General features: G+C 45.8%; 1 protein-coding gene across 1 annotated transcript; it reads right to left on the minus strand.

Moving 5' to 3' along the window:
- Positions 1-16,997: 16,997 nt before the first annotated feature.
- LOC143641192 (palmitoyltransferase ZDHHC19-like) lies at positions 16,998-23,236 on the minus strand. The gene is made up of 7 exons (XM_077108532.1): positions 23,106-23,236; positions 22,636-22,757; positions 21,950-22,089; positions 21,019-21,191; positions 20,487-20,568; positions 17,326-17,343; positions 16,998-17,087 (listed from the first exon to the last, which is right to left on the minus strand). The coding sequence occupies exons 1-7, from the start codon at positions 23,234-23,236 to the stop codon at positions 16,998-17,000; spliced, it is 756 nt and encodes a 251-aa protein (XP_076964647.1).
- Positions 23,237-23,790: the final 554 nt, after the last annotated feature.

Raw genomic sequence — 23,790 nt, forward strand, 5'->3', positions numbered from 1 at the left:
ATTTCTCTAGTGATTAGTAATGTTGAATATTTTTTTTCAGATTTCTCTTGGTCAGTTGGGTTTCTACTGAGAATGAAGTGATGTTTGGGTCACAGTCTACCACCAAGTTTTATGTCAATTTCTGTTGTAGCACAAGAAGAAGGGATGACATGCATTGGGTCATGGAAAAAGGTTAGCAGTGGTACTAGAATCATAACTACCAGGTCTATTGAGCTTTGGAGCAGACCATGCTAGCCTTAGGGTTTCTCTTTTTGTTTTGTATTTTTCATTAGATATATATGACAGCACCATGCATTTTAATTCATTGTACACAACTGCAGCACAAATTTACATTTCTTTGGTTGTACCTGATGTAGCGTTCACACCATATGTGCATTCATACATGTACCTAGGGTAATGATGTCCATCTCATTCCACCATCTTTCCTACCCCCATGCCCCCTCCTCACCTCTGCCTCCCGTTTGCCCCATCAAAGTTCCTCCATTTTTCCTTATCAGAGAGAACATTCAGCCTTTGGATTTTTGGGATTGGCTTACTTGATTTAGCATGATATTCTCTAACTCCATTCATTACATGTCGTAATTTTATTCTCTTTTAATGCTGAGTAATATTCCATTAGGTATATATACCACAGTTTCTCTATCCATTCATCTATTGACGGGCATCCAGGCTGTTTCCACAGTTTAGCAATTGTGAATTGAGCTGCTATAAACATTGATGTGACTGTGTCCCTGTAATATGCTGATTTTAAGTCATTTAGGTATAGACCTAAGAGAGGGATAGCTGGGTCCAATGGTGGTTCTATTCCAAGTTTTCTAAGGAATCTCCATACTGCTTTCCAGATTGGGTTGCACCAATTTGCAGTCCCACCAGCAGTGTATGAGTGTACCTTTTCCCCTTCTACATCAGCATATATCGTGGTCTGTCTTCAGCACACAGGGCACTTTGTGGCACAACCACTGTTCTATGTGGTTTACATGAATTAACCCACAATTCCTTGTTTTACAGATAGGGAAATTGAGTGACCAGGTGCTAAGTGCTACCCAAGGTCTCCCTGCTGGACAGTTGTAGAGCTGTGATTTGGACTTATGAGGTCTGGCTCCAGAGTCCTTGCCACCAACCACCAAGCAAGTGACTCCAGGAGGAGTTGCAGTCAGGGGGCTGAGTAGAAAGGGAATGAAGTTGGAGCATGGGATCAGTGCCTGAGATGGGTGCTGCCAATAATGGAAAGGAGCCCTGATTGGTGAATCCCAGAGGGCAGACCACATTTAGGTCCCTTGAGAATAGTGATCCTGGACATGGAGGTAACCATTGTGAAAAGAGCAACCATTCTCCAGAACAGAAACCTACTCTCCAAGTACAAGGATTTCACCAAAGCCTTGTCCCTCAAGGGGGAAGGCGTTTCTCCTACTCCAGGCTCTTATCTCCTGCAAGGTGCTAGTGGTGGTGGAAAAGTAGGAAACACCAGTGAAAGTCACACCCCAGCAATACAGGCTCACTCAACACCATGATCTAATCATAGACCACAGAATCCTTCCTTCCTCTCTACTGTGCCACTATACCAAAAAGCCTCCGCACAACTTTAGAGAATTAGAGATGAAAGAGTTGAAGACACAAATTCTTTCTGGGCAAGAAATGAAAATAAGCACATTATAGGAATCTGAAAGTTTCTGGCCTCTTTGGCAACAGAAAACACTAAACATGACTGAACTTCTAGACAGATGAGCACAAAATCTCACCAAATAAATGGCCTATTTACCTCAGTTCCTATTATTCAGTACACTGTCTAGCTTTCAATCAAAAATCATTATAAGGTATACATACTAAAAAGCAAGAAGAAAGGACATAAAGCAAGCATTCGAATGAGACCCTCAAATGATGAGGCTGTGGGAATTATCAGACAGGGATTTGAAACAACTATGATTGAGATCCTAAGGGTTATAGAGGGTTAGAGCTGAACAAGAATATTCAAGAAAAGATAGATAATGTAAGCTGATGATGGAAATGGTAAACAAGAAAAACAGGAAAGACTGGAGATAAAATGACTAAGATGAATGCTTAACACCTTTGATGGGCTCACTAGTACCCTGGACATGACTGGGGAGAATATTAGTGAACTTGCAGATAGGTCAGAAGAAATTTCTCAGGCAAAATTGCAAAGAGAAAAGAAAAATTGAAACAGAAAATTTAAGAACAACGGGGCAATTGCAAAAGATAAACACACGTGCAGTTGGAATAGGAGGAGGAGAAGCAAAATAGAAGAGAGTTGAGGAAAGACTTCGAGTAATAATCACAGAAAACTTTTATGAAGTAATAGATACAGGGAGTTCTGAGAACATCAAACAAGGCAAATACCCAAAATCTACACCTACCATCTTTCAAATTGCTGAAAATCAAAGCCAAAGAGATGGTATTTAAAGAAATCATCTTACTCATACAGGAGCCAAGATAAGAATCTTAGTGGACTTCTCCTAAAATGTGCTAGAGAAAGAGAGTTGAGTGAAATTTTGAAGTGTTGAAAGGAAAACCCACCAGCCTATAATCCTCTACCCAGTGTATCATGGTTTGATATTGTGTGTCCTCCAAAAGCTCATGTGGGAGACATGCCTTCAATATACATTTTAAATTGTTTTTCTGGACACAGTTTTGTTCCTGTATCTTCTTAAGAGATATCCTTGAGAAAAAGTTTTTTGAAAAATCTAGTCTCAGCCAGTCATTGCAGGACATGTCTCCTCATCCCCACTATGCAAAAGGCTGAGGCAGGAAGATGGCAAATTTGATGCCAGCTTGGGCAACTCAGGTGGACCCTGTCTAAAATCAAGGGGGATTGGCTGGGTATGGTGCTCGTTAGTAGAGCACTTGCCTAGCATGTGAAAGCCCCTATTTCAATCCCCTGTACCAAAAAATGGGGTCCTTGAAGAGGCTAATATCAAGGCAAAAAGGATGCAATGATCATTTCTTTTTACTTTTTATTAAGTTGCTAAGGCTAGCCTTCAACTTGTGATAGTCTTGTCTCAGCCTTCTGAATTTAGGCATGTGCCACTGTCCTGGCCCAGAACTTTTCAAAATAAAATCAACCCCACAGCATTGTCATCTGATAATATCAAAAAGGTAACAAAAACTATATGAAAAAAATGTTTCCCCCAAATATATGTATATATATATATATATATATATATATATATATATATATATATATATATATATATATATATTTAGTTGTAGTTGGACACAATGTCTTTATTTATTTTTATGTGGTACTGAGGATCAAACCCAGTGCCTCACATGTGTGATTCGGGTGCTCTACCACTGAGCTACAGTCCCAGCCTTTCAGTTATCATTTCTAGTTGGAGGCACTTTGTGACAGAATAATATTATCTCTTTTTCTGGGTGGGGGGGTACTGGGGATTGAACTCATGACACTTGACCACTGAGCCCATATCCCCAGACCTATTTGGTATTTTATTTTAGAGACAGGGTCTCACTGAGTTGCTTAGCACCTTGATTTTACTGAGGCTGGCTTTGAATCTGAGATCCTCCTGTCTTAGCCTCCCAAGCTGCAGGGATTACAGGCAGGCGCCACTGTACCCAGCCCAATATTATCTTCTTTTAGTATGATCCAACCCAGTTGTTTTCTTGACTGTTTTAAAATAAATCTGTTCTCATCATCTGATACAATGCTCATGTACTCATCAAAACCAATGATACAGCTCTTATCATTATATTCATTTGCTCATAGAACCACCCGTGAAATTGGCACCTATTTTGCAAGCATCGGAAGAAGAGGGTGATGGGCTGCACCATTGCCTTCTGTGCTTTTGGCCCGACCATACCCGTGGTGGAATCTCTGACAGACCACTCTCACTGCATGCTACTACCTCAGAAAGCCACTTGTGAGTAAATATATTTCTGCAGAATCTCTTAACGACGGCTACATAAAAATCTATAACAAATTATTATAATTTATATTATAATTTATTTAATTCTCTGTAGTAATTTCAAGCTTTACACGTTACCTTTACACTGTGGTGACCTTCCTTCTATCTAACAAACATCTTTGTGTACCGAACCACTTGTTTCTTTAAAGGATTTGGGAGATCCCTGTGCTGTGGATCAAACCCAGAGCCTCACATGAGCTAGGCAATTGCTCCATCACTGAATGACACCGTTGGACCAGAATGGAGAGATTTTACTGGGAAATTTTATTCAAGCTCTGATAGTACCTAATGAAATGTTGCTTTTTGACAAAATAATGGGTTTCTAGAAAATGATTTTTTGTACCCACCAGATACACTTATGATGCCAGCCATCTGATTTACAGATTTACTCTGGGGTTGTTGATAAGAAAATACATTGCTTTTTTTCCCCAAAGTAAAAAATTGCAATCTATTTATTTATTTTTATTAGTAAAATTTTACATAATACTGGGATTCATTATACCATATCCTTGCATGCACATAATTTGATCAGTCTCATGTTCCAGCTAACATATTCTTCTTTTTTTTTTTTGGTACTGGGAATTGAACCCAGGGGTGCTTAGCCACTGAGCAACATCCCCAGCATGTTTTTGTATTTTATTTAAAGATAGAGTCTCACTGAGTTTCTTAAGGCCTCACTAAGTTGCTAAGGCTGGCTTTGAACCCACAGTTCTCCTGCCTCATCCTCCAAAGCCACTGGGATCACAGGTGCCACCACACCTGTCTAACATATTCTTTTGGAGTGAGGGGAGGTGGTATCTTGAACTTTTCTTTTGTTTTAAATGCTGGGAATTGAACCCAGGGCCTTATGCAAGCAACCAATTTATCACTGAGGTACATCCCCAGCCCTTGAGCATTATTTTTAATAGGTCTATCTTTTGGACACGACCTAATGGCTGGGTATCATGAGAAATCCAATATTTTATGTGTCTGGAACTTTAAGTATATTTTCACTCAAAATTCCTGTAGGACAGGAGTTTCGCAGAGTAATGAACTGGCTCTGGTCATATTCAACAAGATGAGACAACCAGCAAATATGGGAAAGACCTAAGATTGAAATTCAGATTTATAGTACACCAGGATTCAATATCTGGGTTATGTGGCTTCTCTGCAAGAGGAAGAAGAAAGTTTTTTTTTTCTTTTTAATACCAAGTATTTTGAGCCAGGTGTAGTGGCACGTGCCTGTAATCCTAGCAGAGCCGGGGAGACTGAGACAGGAGAACGAGAGTTCAAAGCCAGCCTCAGCAAAAGCAAGGCACTAAACAACTCAGTGAGATCCTGTCTCTAAATAAAAACACAAAATAGGGCTGGGGATGTGGCTCAGTGGTTGAATGCCCTTGGGTTCAATCCCCGGTACTAAAAAATAAATAAATATTTTATTGTATGTTGCTGCCAGTGTATATAAAATAATTACCATTGTGAAATAGAAATTCATGAAAATTCAGAGAGGTAGATGTTAAGGATTGACAAAAGTAGAAGATTGTATTTTGGTACATGTGTTACAGGGAAATTTTTTGTACAGGCTTCAAATTAAGCTCTCTTGAATATTCACTGGTTCTTGAGCAGTGGGTTTGGGAAACCTCAGAAAGATGACTACAAAAAGGAATAGACTTTCTGGGGTCTGAAGGAACTTGTACATGAAGATACTCCAGTCAGTAGGGGATCATGGTGAGCATTCTGCAGACAAAATTTTTTCAAGTCAGCAACTGCCTGGGAAACCTTCATGTGGTTGAGTCCGGCCTCCAGCCAGAGCTGCTGAACCACCTTCTTCATAGTGTCAACGCTGGAGGAACAAGACATGGTGCATTCGAGGGCCAGGTGACTCTTCTGTCAGAGAGTCCACAGGTCACCGTCAGCTGGGCCAGATGACTGGGCAGCGTGCAGCAGAGAAGATTCTTTTTTTGAGGGGGTCTGTGGATTGAACTCAGGGCACTTGACCGCAGATTCACATTCCCAGCCCTTTTTTGTATTTTCTTTAGACACAGGGTCTCACGAGTTGCTTAGCACCTCGCCATTGCTGAGGCTGGCTTTCAACTCACGATCCTCCTGTCTCAGACTCCCGAGCCACTGGGATTACTGGCTGTGCACCACTGCGATTGGCTAGAAAAGAGATTCTTATAGAAAAAGAGATAAATAATTGCCAGGTATTAACGGCTGATTCTTTTTTTTTTTAATTGTTCTATTCTACATGACAGTAGAATGCATTTTGACACAACATGTATAAATAGAGTTTTACTTCTCATTCACCTGGTTAAGGGTTGATTAAGCTCCTATGTTAGCCTGGGAACTCCATGAAATACTTATTTTCTGTACCCCATTGTCCAGGTTCTTGTAGCTGTCTGGCCAGGTACATGAGGACTGTGATGGTCACTTTTTTCTTCTTCTGAAACTACACCCTTATATTTCCTACTTTACCAGTAACTGCCGCCCCCCCCCCACCCAGCCCATCTCTCTTTTAGTATCAATGTGAATGACATTTGTCTTTCTTCACAGTGCAATATCTAATTCCCCTCTTCTATTACCACCATATTCTTTTTTGAAATTTTTCTTATTGTGTGAAGGCTTTATTGGAACAATTCTTAGTATGTGTCTTCCATTGCAGCCTCCCATCTTGGGAGTTGAAGACCCTTCTTTTATCTCCTTTGGGTTAATTATTTCAAACAGGTAATTTAGACCATTGAAGTCCCAGGAATTTGAATCCTGGATCAGAAGGGATGCTGGAGGTGGGGCTAATGGCAATTCTAGGGACAGATTATTCATGAACCTGTGGATTTGTGCCAGCTCCCTGGAACTGCCTTGATTCTGCAATCTGCCACAATCCAGATAACTGCCTTAATTCTATGAACTCCTGATACCCTTCCAGGAATTTCTCTATTTGCTTTGTATAACTAGAGTTGGACCCTGTTCTATGCAAATCACAGCTGGAACTGATGCAGTAATGCTTCCATTCATTCAACTGAATATGCAATAAATTTTATTGAACACCTATCCTGCCCCAGTCAGTCTCAGTGTCTGCCAAAGTGATTATCCAAACTGATTTGTGGTAATATGTCCAAGGAAAAGATTGGAATTCAGTTTGTTGATCAGCTTTGTGTCACTGACAAAATACTTAAGATATACAACTAGAAAAGAGAAAATATTTATATTTGGGTTATAGTTTCAGAGGTTTCATTCTATGATTAGCTGATTCTGTTGCTTTTAGGCCTATAGTGAGGCAGAACATCACTGAGGGAGCATGTGGTAGACCAAAGCTATTGACCTCGTGGTGCCTAGAAAGCAAAGGAGAATTTGCTTTTATAACAAAGCCTCTCACTAAAGACCCAGTAAACCCTGAACCATAAATGAATGAATGCATTGTTGAAGTCAGAGTCCTTGTGATTTAATCTGTTCTCAAAGACCCCCATCTTTGAACACTGCTGCATTGGGGACCAACTCTTCAACACTTGAGCTTTAGGGGTCATCTAAGAATACCCAGAATTAGCAGAATTAAACCCTAAGCTGATATTTCTTTTTTTAAAAAAAAAATGTTTATTTCTTAGTTTTAGGTGGACACAATATCTTCATTTTACACTTATGTGGTGCTGAAGATGGAACCCAGTGCCTTCTGCATGCTAGGCAAGCACTTTACCACTGAGCCACAACCCCAGCCCTCTAAGCTGATATTTCTTGAGAAACATCCCCACATTTCTATGTCAAGCTAGTTACTAGAAATCTTCAACAGCTGCAAATCATCAAAGAGACACATTTCTCCCCTGCCAGATAACTTAAATTACCCTTTGATAGAGGCTATAACTAGGCAATTTATACCAAATAGAGTAGGAGGAAACCCAGGTTATTGGCCAAGGTATTTCAAGCCAAGTGAGTCTTATAGCATCTCTCAACTATTATCAGTAATGTGAGTAATGACAGATTAGCTATAAAGATACTTTGCAAACACAGAGGAGCCTGGCAATTGAAGTTCTAGAAATGGATAGTTTTCTTTGATATTCAGAAGTTGTCAGACTACCTGGTTTTTGTTTGAAACTTACTAAGAATTCATTACATATAGGATATTCCTAATTCCTCAAAATTCCCCAGCAACAGCCTCCAAATCCCACCCAGTTTCTTTCTTTCTTTTTTTAAAGAGAGAGAGAGAGAGAGACAGAGAGAGAGAGAGAGAGAGAGAGAGAGAGAGAGAGAGAGAGAGAGTTTTTTGATATTTATTTTATAGTTTTTTTTTGAGTGGACACAACATCTTTAATTTGTATGTGGTGCTGAGGATCGAACCCAGGGCACCGAGCATGCCAGGTGAGCACGCTACCACTTGAGCCACATCCACAGCCCCTCTTTCTTTCTTTCTTTTTTTTTAGTTGTTGATGGAGACAATATTTTTGTTTATGAATTTATTTTTTAATGTGGTGCTGAGGATCAAATCCAGTGCCTCACACGGGTGAGGCAAGCGCTCTACCACTGAGCTTCAGCCCCAGGCCCCCACCCAGTTTCTTAAACAAAAATTCTTGCTATGGTCTGAATGTTTGTATTCCTACTTCCAACCCCCAAATTCATATGTTGAATTTCTAAGCCTCCAAGGGGATGGCATCAGGAAGTGGGGCCTATGGGAGATGATGAAGTCATGAGGGCAGAGCCCTATATTCCTGTATACAGTGCATGCCTATTGCCAGAGATTACTATCTTTAAAAATGGGATAGTGTTCTTCAAAATAAGCCAAGGGGGCTTATCTGCCCCTTTCAGTAAGTGAGGACATAGCAGGAAGTTATTTATGAATCAGGAAAGCTGGTACCATGACCTTACATTTTCCAGTCCCCAGAACTGTGAGGAATAAATTTGTTATTTTTTATTTTAGCATCCCAGGAATACTAAGGTAGTTCATAAACAAATAAGTAGACTCTTTGCTCTGAGAATGATGAAACAGAACCCATGTGGGGAACAAACTCTTATCTAGTTATGTTTGTTTATACTAATCAAAATAGTAGGGGAGATATAGGTATTCACTGTTTTAAGTGTAACCAGAAATGGTGGTGGTTGTTTTTTTTTTCCCTTGGTTGTTTGGACACCATGGATTGAGCCCAAGGGCACTTAATCATTGAGTATATCATACATCCCCAGCCTTTTTTTTTATTTTTTATTTTGAGACAGGGCCTTGCTAAATTGCTGAGGTGGCTTTGAACTTGTTATCTTCCTGTCTCAGCCTACTGAACTGCTGGGATTACTGGTATGCACCATCATACCCAATCCCAGGATTGTTTGAAATGTGTGTTAAGTCACATAGACAAAGAAAGTACTGTCATGAAGGAAGAAAGGACTTATACTACTGACCCCTACAAAGAGAAGGCACTGCAGGCTGTGAATGGGGACACACAGGGAAATACCAGGTCAGTCAGAAAACAAGGTCAGAGCCTTTATTGTGGTTTTTAAGGGAAGGACTGGGTAAAGGAGCATAAGTTTTGAATTGTTTGGTTTGGCTAACTCCAACAGGCTGCAGCATTTAGAAATGTCCACTGCAATCTGGTACCTGGCCCTGGGGCAATTAGGTAAAGGGAACATTAAGAGCTTGCTAAAAGAAGAGGTTAGAAGTATAGCCCCCACCCCCAGTGGTTGGTATGCATATAAGAGGTGTGCCTTAGGCAGTTTTTTACTGTCTGTAGGAAATGAATAACCCCAAAGAAGCAGTCCCTTATTTAAAAACTACAACAATAACAACAAAAAGCAGAATATAAAGGTATGATTAATACATTCACAGACAGTCCTACTTGTTTTGGCACTTTTCATCTTTTTTACTAACTCTTTAAGTGTCCATCTCCCTTTCTAGGTCTGTGAACAATGAGCACGGGGTCACATCTTACTCTTGTCACTGGTGGGTATTCAGCATATGCCTCTAAATTAATGAGCCAGTGTGTGTGTTTAGGCAAAATTGAGGGTAGGTATAGTCAGCCAAAAGAAAACAAGCAATCACATAATAAAAACTGTGAGTCAGCTAGGCAAGAGAGTCAGCTTCTGTCCTGCTGCCCACTTTGGCTCTTCAGATACCACTGGGGCAAAAAGAAAGCCTCCCCCCACCCCTTTTGCAGCCTTCCCCCCATACCTGTATTCTCTCCAAAACTGCAAGAAAGGGAGTAGGTACGAATGAATAGGGAGACAGCCAGAGCTCTCTTCTCAGTATTCCCTCCCCAAACCCCAAACCTGCACTCCTTTCTCGGCCCTTTCCCCATTTGCTTGGTCCTATGAAATTCTAGCTTGGTCTCTGTGTTTTCTTTAGACAAAAGAGACAAGCTTGAGGACAGGCAAGCAGTGGGAGTCACTGTGTTAAAATCTTGACAGGCTCTTGGCTCATGTCCTTGTAAAATGAGGGAAATACATAAACTCAGGGAAAACTGAGCTTACAATTGTGCAGCTCCACCCTGTCTCCACCTCAGTCCTGTCCCTGACTATGGCCCTTCTACAAATGTTGGACCTCCAACTCAAGGAGGGGCTTCTCACTCTTGAGACAGATGGCATTCTCCCTTAAATGTGTATCTACTTTCTAAATAAACCTTTGTCTCTGCCTTTGCCGGACTCATGCTGAAATTCCTTGCTGCCCTTCTTGGAAGAGATCTCTTCTCCATGACAGTCAGTTACTGAATTAGGCATGGTCCTGGCCACCCGCCTCCCATAGATGGCATGCCAATCACTGAACCTGTCACAGGAGAAGATATTTCTCTGAAGAATGGTCTGAGAAGTTTCCAGAGAAAGGGAGAACTTGACTCAGGGCCAGCAGGGTTCTTGCAGACATGACAGAAAAGAATTTTACCATGCACCAGTCAAAGGCAGAGACAGAGGTTTATTTGTGAAGTAGATACATATTCAAGGAAGAATGGGGGCTTATCTTAAGAGAGAGACCCCTTTGGGGAAAAGCAGGCTATCTCCAGAGAGACAGACAGCAACCTGTTGGTATGGGGTGTTAGTATTTGCAGAGGGAGGATAGATAGGGGCTGGTCTAGAGGTGGAGGCAGGGTAGAGCTATACAATTTTACACCCTCCTTTGCACATTGCCCTCAAAGTTGCAAGTGTTGGAGGGAGCCTTTCACATTTAGCGGTTTATGGCGCTGCTTTTGACACTTAGTATGTCTCTCTGTCTTCCCAAATTACTTTCTCAAAATGACCAGTTTTGCAAAGGAGAAAAGGTTTATTTAGGAGGCAGCCAAGCCAGAAGACAGATCAAGTCTCAGATCTCTCCCCCATAAGGTTTAGGGATATTTATGATAACGAAGCAGGGAGGTCGAAGGTACGGGGAGAGGTGATTGGAAGTAAGGAAAATTGAAGTAATCAGTGGTCTGTACACGTGGAATCAAATTTCATTGTCTTCATAGGACACATATTCAGAAAGTGTTGTTGGTGGGGACAAAAGGACAGTGCAAGTAATAAATAATGGGTTAGATCAGAAAGATGGAGGCTGGTTTGAAAGGAAAAGTAATAAAATGTTAATACCTCTAGAGCACTTCCCCTTTGCCACCTGTTGCCAAGGTTACCAGCCTCCAGGGATTATTCCTCCCTGCAGGGAGTTGTAGGGGCTGTTAATGAATGCCTCCTAGGCTGCTCCCTTCTTGCCAGGACCCCTGATCCACTTCCTTCTGACCCTTGGATCACTCCATCTTTTAGGTCAAGTAAGCAGGTTGTGAGGAAGTGAAGGCATGAGAACAAAGGAATTCTAAAGTGTGTAAAAGGGGCAGGACACCCCCACTTCCTCAGACAACCAGCTCCTCTGCCCCAGGGGTCCTAGCCTTGCCTCACCCTCAGCCACTTGCAGGCCTTCTTGGGTGGGGCCCTCAGGGCAGAGCAGGACAGGGCTGAGCCAGAGGCAGCAGGAGCACTATGGGCACAGTGCAGGTTTGGAGAGGGGTTCAAACTGGCCGCCTTTTCAGTAGACAGCCCTGTGCTGAACTTCACTGCCAGCTCTAAGTTTGCCTAGAGAGTGGGGCCCTGTGGTCACTGTCCAAGCCCTTCCCCTGCTGGAATGGCCCTGGAAGCAGGAATGAGAGTGGTCCCCTGGGAACCAGAGAAAGCCATCAGGCTGATGCCACCAGGTTATCTTGGGCAAACTCTTCCCTCTGCAGGACCTAAGAGCCCCATCTGCAAAACTGGGGGTGGCAGACAGGTGGATGAGGTATCCCTGAGTCCCTACCCTCCCTAAAGACTTAAGAGTCTGTGACCCTCAGTGTGATATCTATGATTACCTTGAGGACTCCAAGTTTTAGCAAAGGGAAGACGGATGCTCCTGTGGCACATTAGTTGGCGGCAGAGCTGGGTGACTAGGTTGAGTCTCATCCTATATGCCCTGACTTCCCAAGAGGCCCATGAGGAAAGGTCTGGAGATGCTAGGCTCTCCATCCCAGGTTCTGAGAAACTGATGTGACTCCATTTTTGAGAAATCAGCTTCTACCTCAAGGCCTGTCCAGAGGGAGGGGGCATGACTCTTGTCCTTGGAAAAACCCACAGAAGGTTCTTAGGCACATACCCACCCTGCTGAGTTGTTTAACAAAAGGGATCTGTGGTGCTAGGTGACCCTGACTCAGTTAAGCTAGGTGAGGACCCATAGCAACCCCCTAGCAACCACCAATCAGCAGGAGACAGGAAAAATATCTGAAATGTCTGGTGACCTCCCAGTAGTTTCCGTGATGTATAACATGATTAGGCAACCCTGCAGTTTGGCATAGAGACTCTTGCAACCCTTCCGGGCCTAAACCAATCAGTTCAAATATATCCACCATTTGAATTCACCCACTACCCTTACCCAACTTGTTCCGGCCAGTGAATGTGCTCATCAATGTTAAGAATTGTTGTTTGATTTTCCCGCGGTATAAAATGATTTTCTGTGTGATGTTGTGATGCATAGTGTATCCCCCCAAAACCTATAAATTCTCACTAACTAAGGGTTGGGACTCACTACTCAGGACCGCTGTATTGTAAACGGTTGAGAGTCCAGGCGCGAGCCTGCAATAAAGACTCTTGTGTAATTGCATCAGATTCGGCTCCTGGAGGTCTATTGGGGTCCCACGAATCTGGCATTACGGTTCTAGGAGCTTGTGGGCACCTGGTAGCCCTGCAGGCGTGGGGGCCATTTCTTGGCTCTGGCCCAGGGATGGCAGAGTTTCCTGGGTAGGTGGAGAGTGGGCCCCATAACTGGTCCCCTATAACACCCCTTGCCTTATCCATGGGCCAAGGATTGGGTGGGGCATGTCTGAGAATCAAGGGCACATTCAGCAGAAATGAGAAGGGGGCAAAAAGGGAAGGGGGTGCAGCCCAGTTGGGTCCTCTCAACTTGGCAAGGAGTCACAAGACTGGCCCAAGGCTTAGGGTAGAGGGTATGGTGGAGGACGTCAAAGGAAGGAATGTTCTATGTCCCACTTAATGCTCAAGAAGCAATGAGCCTGATCCAAGGGTCTTTCTTAAGGAAATCCTAGGAATCCTAGGCTGGGGGCAGGGGGCGGACACACCTAAAATCTTCATCCCAGAGCAGGAAGTCTTTGCCTTTGGAAAGGCCATGTCCTCTTTTGAGAATCTGAGGGAAATTACATCCTTTTCTAGTGGGGAAACTGAGGACCAGATTGTCAAGGAGATGTGTCACATCTAGCTTAGGACTTAAAAGGCCCTTGCCTGAGACTGAGTGAGGCCCTGTATACCTGAAGGCAGGGAGCCAATGAGTGCAGACCTGAACCAGGCAGGATGGCAGGGGGATAGGCAGGATGGCAGGGGGACAGCCAGCGGGGCTGGAGGAGGCAGCATGAACTCCTCAGAGACTGGGGCCTGGCCTTCTGGGCCCCGCTTGGAGCTGGACTCCCTCCAGCACTCCCCCACCCAGGCAGTTCCATGATGCACATCCAGGCCTTGGCCCAGGCTCCTGGACCACCTCTCTCCTCCCTCACTCAGATCCAGTTTATTGGGAGGGCTGTCCTTTGGGAATGAGCTTGGGAGCCTCTGGCTTCCCCACTCGGCCTTTCCCCCTGTTGGTCAGCAGGGTTGAGCCATCCCTACTGCACACACAGGTTCACAGGCACTAAAACCTGGGCACAGGGACTCCTCCCCTCTTTCTCTGCCATGTGCCCATGAACTTGGGCTTCCCAGACAGAGGAAGTGAGCAGGAATAAGATTTGAGAAAAGCCTTAAGCCCCAAAAGGACTTGAGCCCAGGGAGATAGATATTGGGACAGGGAAAGGGGATGAGAAGTGTTGGAGTTCAAGCCAGGGCAGGCGGGTGGGGCTGGGCCTGGGCTTCCCAGGAGAGGTTGAGGAGGAAAGGAAGAGGGAAGAGCAGTCTTGTCGTGGGACTTTGTGGTCTGGAGACTTGGAGACACATCCTGCATCATAGGTCACCGACCTCCTAAAGTTGGTCAGAAATGATAAGGGGCTGGGCGAACACACCCCTGAGGATGAGCTCATACCAAACATGTGCATACTCTCTCTCTCTCTCTCTCTCTCTCTCTCTCTCTCTCTCTCTCTCTCACACACACACACACACACACACACACACACACACACACACAAACTAGGGACATGCATCTGACCCCTTGGGTGACATCCTTTTGCCTCCACCTTTATCACACAAGATGGTTTCACCCAGATACTAGTATGGAAAGAAGCAGTATAGTTTGTCTGTCCTGATGCTTCATGTGGCAAGATGATATGGGGTCCTTGATACAAATTCAGAGAGCCCCACAACCACTAATAGTACTCTGGAAATTCTGACATGGTTGGGTCGCCCAACTAGTGGAGAAAATAACCATAAATCATTCCAGCTGCATCCATTGCTTGCCTGCTGTGCACTAGATGAAACACCTCACCTCCTCCTCCAACAACCTACTACGAAGGTGATATTATTCCCAGTCCCAAGATGACACTCTGGAGACTAACAGACACACGGTTTGATGTGCCCCATGCCCAACACTCTGGGGCCTGCAGACTCAAAATTCCTGAGTCTACCCCAGGGACAGGACCAGAACCAGCACCTGATGCACCCCAGGGGGAAGGGACCAGGGTGGGACACAGTTGCAGGAGAGATGCAGGATGAATGCCCCCACCCTCCCACATCTGGGGAGGAGGCGCCCAGGAGGGGGCTCCAGACTGACTCAGGCTGGCTCACCTCCCACGAGAGGGCTGGGCCAGACTTGGTTTTCAAATTCCTGGGCAGCTGGCACCCCCTGTAGTCAGACAGGGATGCTGCAGGACAGGGCTTGCTCCATCCCTAGTGCTAGCTGGGGGTTTTCTCTCCTCCCATCTCCAGCCCTTGCCAGGAAGCCAGCCAGGTCAGTCACTGTGATTATTACTGTTGCCACATTTTAAGGATGAGAGAAATGACAAGTGTCTTGCTCAAGGTCAATGAGCTAGACAATGTTGGTTCCCTAGCTTGGGTTCTCAGAGAGCAAGGATCTTTCCCTTCCAAGAGGGCTTTGTTCCAACCCCTCAGAGCCTCCCTACATCCCCAGGAAACACCGCTTCTCTAAACCTAGAACAAACAGACAGAGCAGCCATAGGAAGAAGTAAAAACTATTTACAAATGTACAACAGGAATGGAAGTCTTAGCACTCCCAATAGGGGAGTGATTGAGGGCTCAGCTACGAGAGGCCTCCACATGGAGGCTCAAAAGATGAAGTTCAGATGTCCTGGTATCCAGCAGTGTGAATGGGTGAGTGAGAGGCTCATGGATGGGAGGACAAGTCTTCTCTGTGGGCTTTTTGCTGCGGCATCGGGCTGATGGAAATCTAAACACATAAGTCAATACATGGGTGTTCTTTCTAGCTTCTACCCTGCAGTTCACAGTCATGGCTCTGGGCCCCAGGAGACAGGACAAAGGAGAGGGCTGGTACCCCAAGTAATGCAAGGGCCCTTGGTGGGCACCATGGGTTATCTACCCTACTGCACTCCTAATGCTCCACTTCATACATTTCACATGGGATTTCAAGTACAAATTTCCATAAAAAAAAAAAATAAAGACTCAGGCACAGTGGCACATGACTATAATTCTAGTGGCCTGGGAGGCTGAGGCAGGAGGATCACAAGTTCAAAGCCAGCCTCAGCAAAAGTGAGGCACTAAGTAACTTAGTGAGAACCTGTCTCTAAATAAAATACAAAATAGGGCTGGGGATGTGGCTCAGGGGTCAAGTGCCCTGAGTTCAATTCCCTGTCCCCCTCCCCCACAAAAAAGAATCTCCTTTAAAACATAAATTACTAGTCTCAGTCCTAATTAATAACTGAGGAAACTGAGGCCTAGAAAGGTAAGGGACTGGCCAAGGCCAACTAGCAAATTAGTGGTGCAGTCTTTTCTCTTTGCTATTCAGCAACACCTGGGAGTACTCTGAAACCTGGAACCCGCACACTCAGGTTCATATTTCCGTTCCTTAAGCTCCATGTGCTTCAGCTTCAGGGCCAGCCCAACCTCAGGAGCCTCCCCCAACACATGTGTGACCCACAGACATTCTTCTCCCAATGCACACCCACTATTCCTCACCTCCTGTAAAGCTGCAGCCTCGCCACTCCCTGGGGGGCCCTGCCCATGTGTTGGAGATGTGGGCCCAGGGAGCTCTGTGGGACGGTGTTGACGGGAATATTGTGGCGAGAACCATGTGTGCACTGGGTCCCCTTGCTCAGGGTCAGACTCCGTGCCTTCCGCCTGCTGCATCCAAGTAGCTGCAGACATGTACCTGGGGCGTGATAGACCAAATGCAGGGAGTCACTACCCACCTTGGCCTGGTCCCCCTGACCACCCTCACCCTCAGCTTGGAAAGCACAGAGCCCAGGGTTCCCAGCCAGGAGTCTCATCCAGGCTGCATTTCCCCTCTACTCCATTTCTTAGGGCAAGAACATAGAAGGGCAATGAATAGGGACGTTCTCAGAGGCTCCCAGAGTGCCCTGGAGAAAACCCCAAAGGAAAGGACAATGGGTGACAGGGCCTGGGAGCTGGGGTCAGGGACCAAAGAAGAAAACCCAGCTTTATCTCACCCCACTCCCACCAGCCCCAGAGATCCACCACTTGAGCCTTCAGTTTACCAACTCACTTGGGTCCCACTGGCATACAAATGGTCAAATACCAGTTGTTGGCACAGCCCTGGTCGAAGGGGTTGTTGTTCCGGAGTGATTTGTCCTGGAGGGAGATGGGGATGGGAAGAGGAGCTCAGAATCAGCAGGACTGGGCAAGGCCATCTCCCAGTGACTCCTCCTAAGTCAGTCAGCTTAGCCAGGGCTCAGCCCAGGCCTGGAGCAAGATTCTAAGGGCAGGGGAGCCCAAGAGTGACCCAGGGCCTCCTGCCTTCCTATGCTCCTAGGAAGAGTGACCTCCCTTGACCCACTTGTGAGCAGCTCTCCGCAGACAGTGCTGACACTGCACTCCTTTCTCCTGCCTTCTCAGGGCTCCTCATCATCCTGTGCCTCCCTGTGCAAGATCCTTGTTCTGTCTCCATTGGCCACACCTGTCCTCTTACCTCATCCTTCCACACACCCCCCTTTTTAAAAAAAATATTTTTTAGTTGTTGATAGACCTTATTATTTTTTTTTAATTTGTATGGGGTGCTGAGGATCAAACTCAGTGCCTCACACATGCTAGGCAAGTTCTCTGCCACTGAGCTACAACCACAGCCCCTTTCAGATACCTTTTAAACTCTTCCTTGTGCTGCTCAATTGCTCCAAAGACAATGTCACCACCCCACTCCCACTTCATTTCCCCACCTCTCATTTTTTTTTCTAAAATTATGCCTTAACTGAATTTCACTATCTGGGAGGACAGGGGCAGTGGGGAGGCCACATCATAGTTTCCTAGTCAAAAATCACATGGCCCAGGAAAATCTGGGCTGAAGGCCTTCAGTACACAAAGCAGTAAAGGTCAAGCTCAAAGTAAAGGCAGACCACAGGGCTGATGAATAAGGGCCAAGCACAGAGTCTCAGGTGGGAGGAGGACCAGATATGGCAGTGGTGGGCTGGGGACTAAAAGGATGGGAGGTGATGAGCAGGTAGGCTCCTCTGTCTGTTCACTGTCTCGGGGTCTGCAGCGTCCCCTCCCCCACTGATGCTGCCCACCAGTCTTACTGAAAGAGCCTTTAGTCAAGAGATTGCCATACTAAAGGAATCCCAGGGCAGAGATGCCCACCCCTATCATTCCTATTCAACACTAAAAAGAAAAAGCAATAAAGATACACAGATTGGAAAGAAGGTAATGAAACTGTTCTTCACAGATGACAATTTTCTATGTAGAATGTACAACAGCCACAAAATGCTGAGGGAGAACTCAGTGGTTGAGCACCCCTGATTCAACCCCTAGTCCTAGAAAAACAACACTAAGGACTCCTGTTCTTGGGAAGATGCTATGAAGAAAATGGAATGACAAGTCACAGATTGCAAAAAGAGATGTGCAAAACCTAGATCTGAATCTGATGTAGAAAACTCTTAAAACTCAATAAGAAAACAACCGTTTTTTCAAATGGGCAAAAGATTGGAGTAAACGCTTTTGGGGGGAGTGGGTACCACGGATTGAATATAGGGACACTCAACCACTGAGCCACATCCCCAGTCCATTTTTTTGTGTGTATTTTATTAGAGACAGGTTCTCACAGAGTTGCTTAGTGCCTCGCTTTGCTGAGGCTGGCTTTGAACTCGGAATCCTCCTGTCTCAGCCTCCCAAGCTGCTGGGATTACAGGTGTGCGCCACTGTGCCCTGCCAAGAGTAAACATTTTACCAAAGACCTAATGAAGGCCAAACAGACATGAAAATAGGCTCAACATCATTACTCATTAGGAAAACACAACCTGGAACCTTAATGAAATACTACGACTCATTTAATAAGACAGGTTTGATTAAAAGACAAAACAAAATAACAAAGGACAGTGTGAGGGGCTGGGGTTGTGGCTCAGTGGTACAATGCTTGCCTAGTGTGTGTGAGGCACTGAATTCGATTCTTAGCACTGCATATAAATAAATAAAAGGTCAACTGATACCTAAAATATATTTGAAAAAAAAAAAGTGTGAAATGTTGGTGAGGATGTGAAGCAACTGGAATTCCCAACATTGCTGGTAGAATTTAGAAACCTTACAGTTGTTTTGGAAGACAAATTTGGCAATTTCCTACAAAGTTCCACACGTGTTTACCTTATGACTCAGCAATGCCACCCTTAAGAATTTATTCAACAAAAATGAAAACTTATGTTCACATGCCTGTGCATCAATGTTTGGGGCAGCTTTATTTATAACTACCCCAAACTAGCTAGGCATAGTGGCCCACACCTATAATCCCAGAGGCTTGGGAGCCTGAAGCAAGAGGATGGCAAGTTCAAAGTCAGCCTCAGCAACTTAGTGATGCGCTAAGCAACTTAGTGAGACCCTGTCTCAAAATTAAAAAAAAAAAATTAACATAATTTGAGGGGTGCTAGGAATGTGCCTCAGTGATTAAACACCCCCCGGTTCAATTTCTAGTATGAAACAAACAAAACAAAACAAACAAAAATACTGGCAAAAACTAGACATAATGTAAAAAATCCTTCGTTTGATGAATGTATAAACAATCTATAGGGCATCCATACGCTTCTACACAGCAATAAAAGAAATAAAATACTGATATGAGCGACAACGTTGATGAATCTCAAATACATTGTCCTAAATAAATAAAGCCAGAGAAAAGAAGGCAATGACTCCATTTACATGTGATCCTGGAAAAAAAGAAAAACCAGAAGGACATAGGGAGAGAGACTGACAACAACAGGTGAATGAAAGGATATTCTGGAGTAAAGAAACTGCCTAATCTTGATCATGCTGGAGAATGCAGGACAGTATCCAGTTGTCAAAATCCCGTATCCTAGACTAAAAGGGTGAATTTTGCAGTTTTAATTTATTCCTCAATAAATGAGTTTTTGTTGTGTTTTTTTTTTTAAATCCCACCATGCCTCCCAGGTTTCCACTTCATCAAAACTAAATTTCACGCTCAACTTTTAGGGGCTTTTTAATCTTGACTCCTCCTTATAAATTATCTGGCACCTTGGGTTTGATTTAGAATCGTTCCTTCCTCATTTCCTTAACATCCTACATTCGGGTTTCTCTGCCTTTTTGCAAAGGTGTGCCTCTCACAGACAACACCCTCCTGTCTTCCACCTTTGCAAAATCACACCTAGGACAGGAAGAGTGGCACGTCCTCCTCTACAATGCTGGCCTCGCCAAGCTCAGTTTCTTGCAGGCTGCTACACCACTCAGGACCGACCCCCGTCTCAAGCGTTTCCCTAGGTGTCTGCTGGTGTTATTCTGATCGCAGGGTTCTTATCAACACAAGCGCAGGATGCACCCATCCCTCAAATAACAGGCTCTCCATGCAATGCACCCACGAGGAAGAATGACCACTGAGCTCCAGGGGGAGGAAAGATCTGAGCTGCATCTTAAGGGGTGGGTCTGGAAGGACTCATGAGGCACCATCAGGACCAAGGGCAGTGAAGATCAGCCGAAAGTGCCGGATTCCCAAAGATGCAAGATGCCTCCGCACCGTCTGGTATTGCAGTACTCGCTTACCTTGCTCACCGACACAGCCTGTATCATCAGGAGCAGAATGACAGGCAGCAGGAGTACCAAGACGGGTACAGCTACTGCGATGCTGTGCATACACAAGCTAAGAAGAACAGACAAACTGTTCTCTCCTGGCCCCGCCCAACGACCGACAGCCCTCATTAGCCCCGCCCTGGCTGGCCCCGCCCACCCACTTTTGCCTCCCTGGACTGGACAATTAATCCAGCACACCCAAGAGAAACCTCACCCCACCATGCTGGCCTCCCACTTGACCCTTTTCAACCTTCATTACCCCACTTCTTGGCCTCCCTAGATTCTTAACTCCATAGTCCATCCTACCACGCCCATCTCCCTGACCCCACTCGCCTTCAATCTGTCCTTCATAGGTCCTCCCAAGTAGCTTCTCCCTTTAGCCCTGCCCACAACATCAGCCCTCCCTCGGTTAACCCCACCTCTTGGCTGTCCTGCCCCTTGGCTGTCCGTCCCTCCCCACAACCCATTCTCTTCCCAGTGTGGGCCCTTGGGACTGGGTGGATACGCCATGGCTGAGTCCAGCGACAAGGGCATGTGTCTTGTACGAATGAGAAAAAGCACACTGGTAGCCAGAAGAACAACCAGATAAAGGCACAGGGACACCAGCAGCAGCACGAATACGCGGAAATTTCTTTGACCTACACAATTGTTTACCCACAGGCAGTGGTGGTCAAAGTCCTAGAGGAGAGAAGGCAGACCTTGAGGGTCTATTTGGCTTAGCCCAATACCCCAAAATCTTGAGCCCCCCCCTCAACCCAGCCCCTAGACCTCCTGCTCTTGGCCCTGCACGTGAGCTCCCATCTCCAGGGTGAAACCAGCACGTCCATGGATAGAGCACAGTTAGGACGCCATGGCTCATCAGGTCGTTTGTCATGAGTGAGGTCTCTAGAGACAAGACCTGCCTGGTGTCACTTTGAGCAGGATACAGAAAAGCTGTGAAGCTGTATTTTTTCAGATACTGGGTAAGGATGAGAAGAATTTCTAGCCCAGCCAGCCTTCTGTACTTGGAAACCCGTGCAAGGTGTGCACATGAGAGAAGAGCACTCGGAACCCAGGAAACCCTCAATTGGACACCCAGAGGTGGACAGGCAACAATACCCAGAACAGGGCAGCAGCCGGCCTAAAGTTATGGGTATCTAGTATCAGCAAGCTAGTGGGACAGTCACTGCCTTTCCTCCCCTTGACTCCACGAGGCTCAGCACAGACGGTGCCCTTTGCATGTCAGCACCCGTGCAAGCAAGGCCAGCGTCTCAGGACAAGTGCAGAACTGGAGGCAATAACATATATAAGTGACCAAGAGTGGCTGGGAGCCACTTGTAGCAGTGTGGGAAGATGATCTCATACCCACCCCTGGACCACATATGATGTGAAGTTCCTGGTCCTGGCCAGGTGCCCTGGGATGGGTTGGTGAGTGGACAGGAAGGAGGAGTACTTACCTCCACACAGATATTACAGAAGGGACAGTGGTGGGTCCGGGGTGGACGATGGAAAGAACACTTCGAGCACCACTGCAGGCGAAAGGCCCTGTTGTTCACTCGTGCTATGTATTGAATGTTGGGGTCCTCTTCTAAGGAGCCTGGCAGGGGAAGAGATTTGGGCAGTGGCAGTAGGCCCTTCCACCACTCTACTACTTGGGGCCGCCCCATAGCATCATTGGGCAACAAGAAGGGTGGGGAGGAGGAGGGCAGGGGAATCCCGGTCCCTGTTGAGCAAGCTGACCACTCAGATGGGCGGCAGTCAGAGAGAAAGGGCTGTCCATCCACAGGAGCTCTATACAGAGCTCTCCCCTTTTGGAATAGTGATCAGTGCTTGAAGTCGTGTGTAAAATGGGAAGGAGGAGGAGTGAACTGCGTGGTTTGGAAGGGCCTGCTGGCCTCTCTTGCCAGCCTGCCCAGTCCTTGCTTCGAAAGCAGCTGGAACACCTCCAGGATTCTGTTTTTTCGCACTTCAGTGGCTTGGGAAATGAAGTGCCAGGGCCCAAGTAATGATGACATGGAGGGAAGGGCTCCTGAGGCCACGGGGGCGGGGGGTGGGGTTGAGGGGGGTTAGCATGTTTGAAATCACCCCTATAGGCATCAGCCCTTGGGATACCACCTCCTTCTCCAGGGGTCTGAGGCCTTACCTTTGTGCAAAATGCCTGGGTCTGACCCGTTGAGGAAAATGAGGCTGCTGAAGGACAGTATAAAGAATAGGCCCGAAACCACGGCAAATTCCCACTGCCCATTCTGAGCCAACCACCGGCACCTGAAACCAGAGCCAGACTCAGTCCTAGTCTGGGGAAACCCAGAGCTCCCCACAAGGCCTAGTTCACCTGAGGTAGGACTCACTCGCCTTAAGGACTGATCTAAATATCCAGGTTAGAGACAGACCATGGAGACTCCACAAAATGTCACCAGCATTACCAGTCTCTCATAGTTCCCTAAATGCGTCAGGCACTCCAGACCTCTGTGCTTTCACATTGGGTTCCCTCTAACTCTATATCCTCCTTCCCCTGCTGACCCTCTCTCTCCACTTCCCTCCCTGCCTCTGTACTGTCCTTGTCTATTTTCTCTTCTGTGTCTAAGACACTGACACCTTCCATGGGAGACTCACGGAAAGGCGAAGAAGATGCCACTTATTGTAATAAGAAGCATTGCATTAAAAGCTGGAAACAGGCTTGGTTTCAGCCATGAGGATTCCATCGGAGGTTCATTTGGGGGCGTGATACTCTGTGAAGAGGCCATGGCTAGACCACCAAGTCTCACAGACTGAAGCCACCAACGAACTCTTCTGGGTTGGCACCCAGACTGCCATGACAACAGAAGTGACATCACAGAGGTTCTGGAATGGGGGCTCTGGCTGCTTCCAGTGACTTGTGAGATCAACCTTCCCCAACCCCCACATACGCACATGATGTAGACTGGGACATCCTGCTCTTATGATGGTAGCTTTGTTGGAGCTTGTGATGATATGATGTGGTTTATCCCAAAGGTTCAAAGGCTGGAGGGTTGGTCCTCAGTGATGAGGTGGTAGAACCTGAAAGAGGTGGGCCTAGTGGGAGGTAACTCAGTCACTCTGCAAGATGCCCTCTCAAGGGAGTAATGGCTTCTCATGGGCCCCCATTTGTTTTTATAAGAGGGAGTTGTTATCAAACGAGCCAGATTGGTCCCTCCCTGTTTTCTGACACACAATCTGGTGAACACCCTCACCAGAGATCACTTGCAGGAGCTGCCAAATCTTGGATACTGAGTTAAATAAAACTTACCTCCTTATAAATTATCTGTTCTATGGTATTTTG

This window comes from Callospermophilus lateralis, unplaced genomic scaffold (genome assembly GCF_048772815.1).
Source record: "Callospermophilus lateralis isolate mCalLat2 unplaced genomic scaffold, mCalLat2.hap1 Scaffold_884, whole genome shotgun sequence".
NCBI lineage: Eukaryota > Metazoa > Chordata > Mammalia > Rodentia > Sciuridae > Callospermophilus > Callospermophilus lateralis.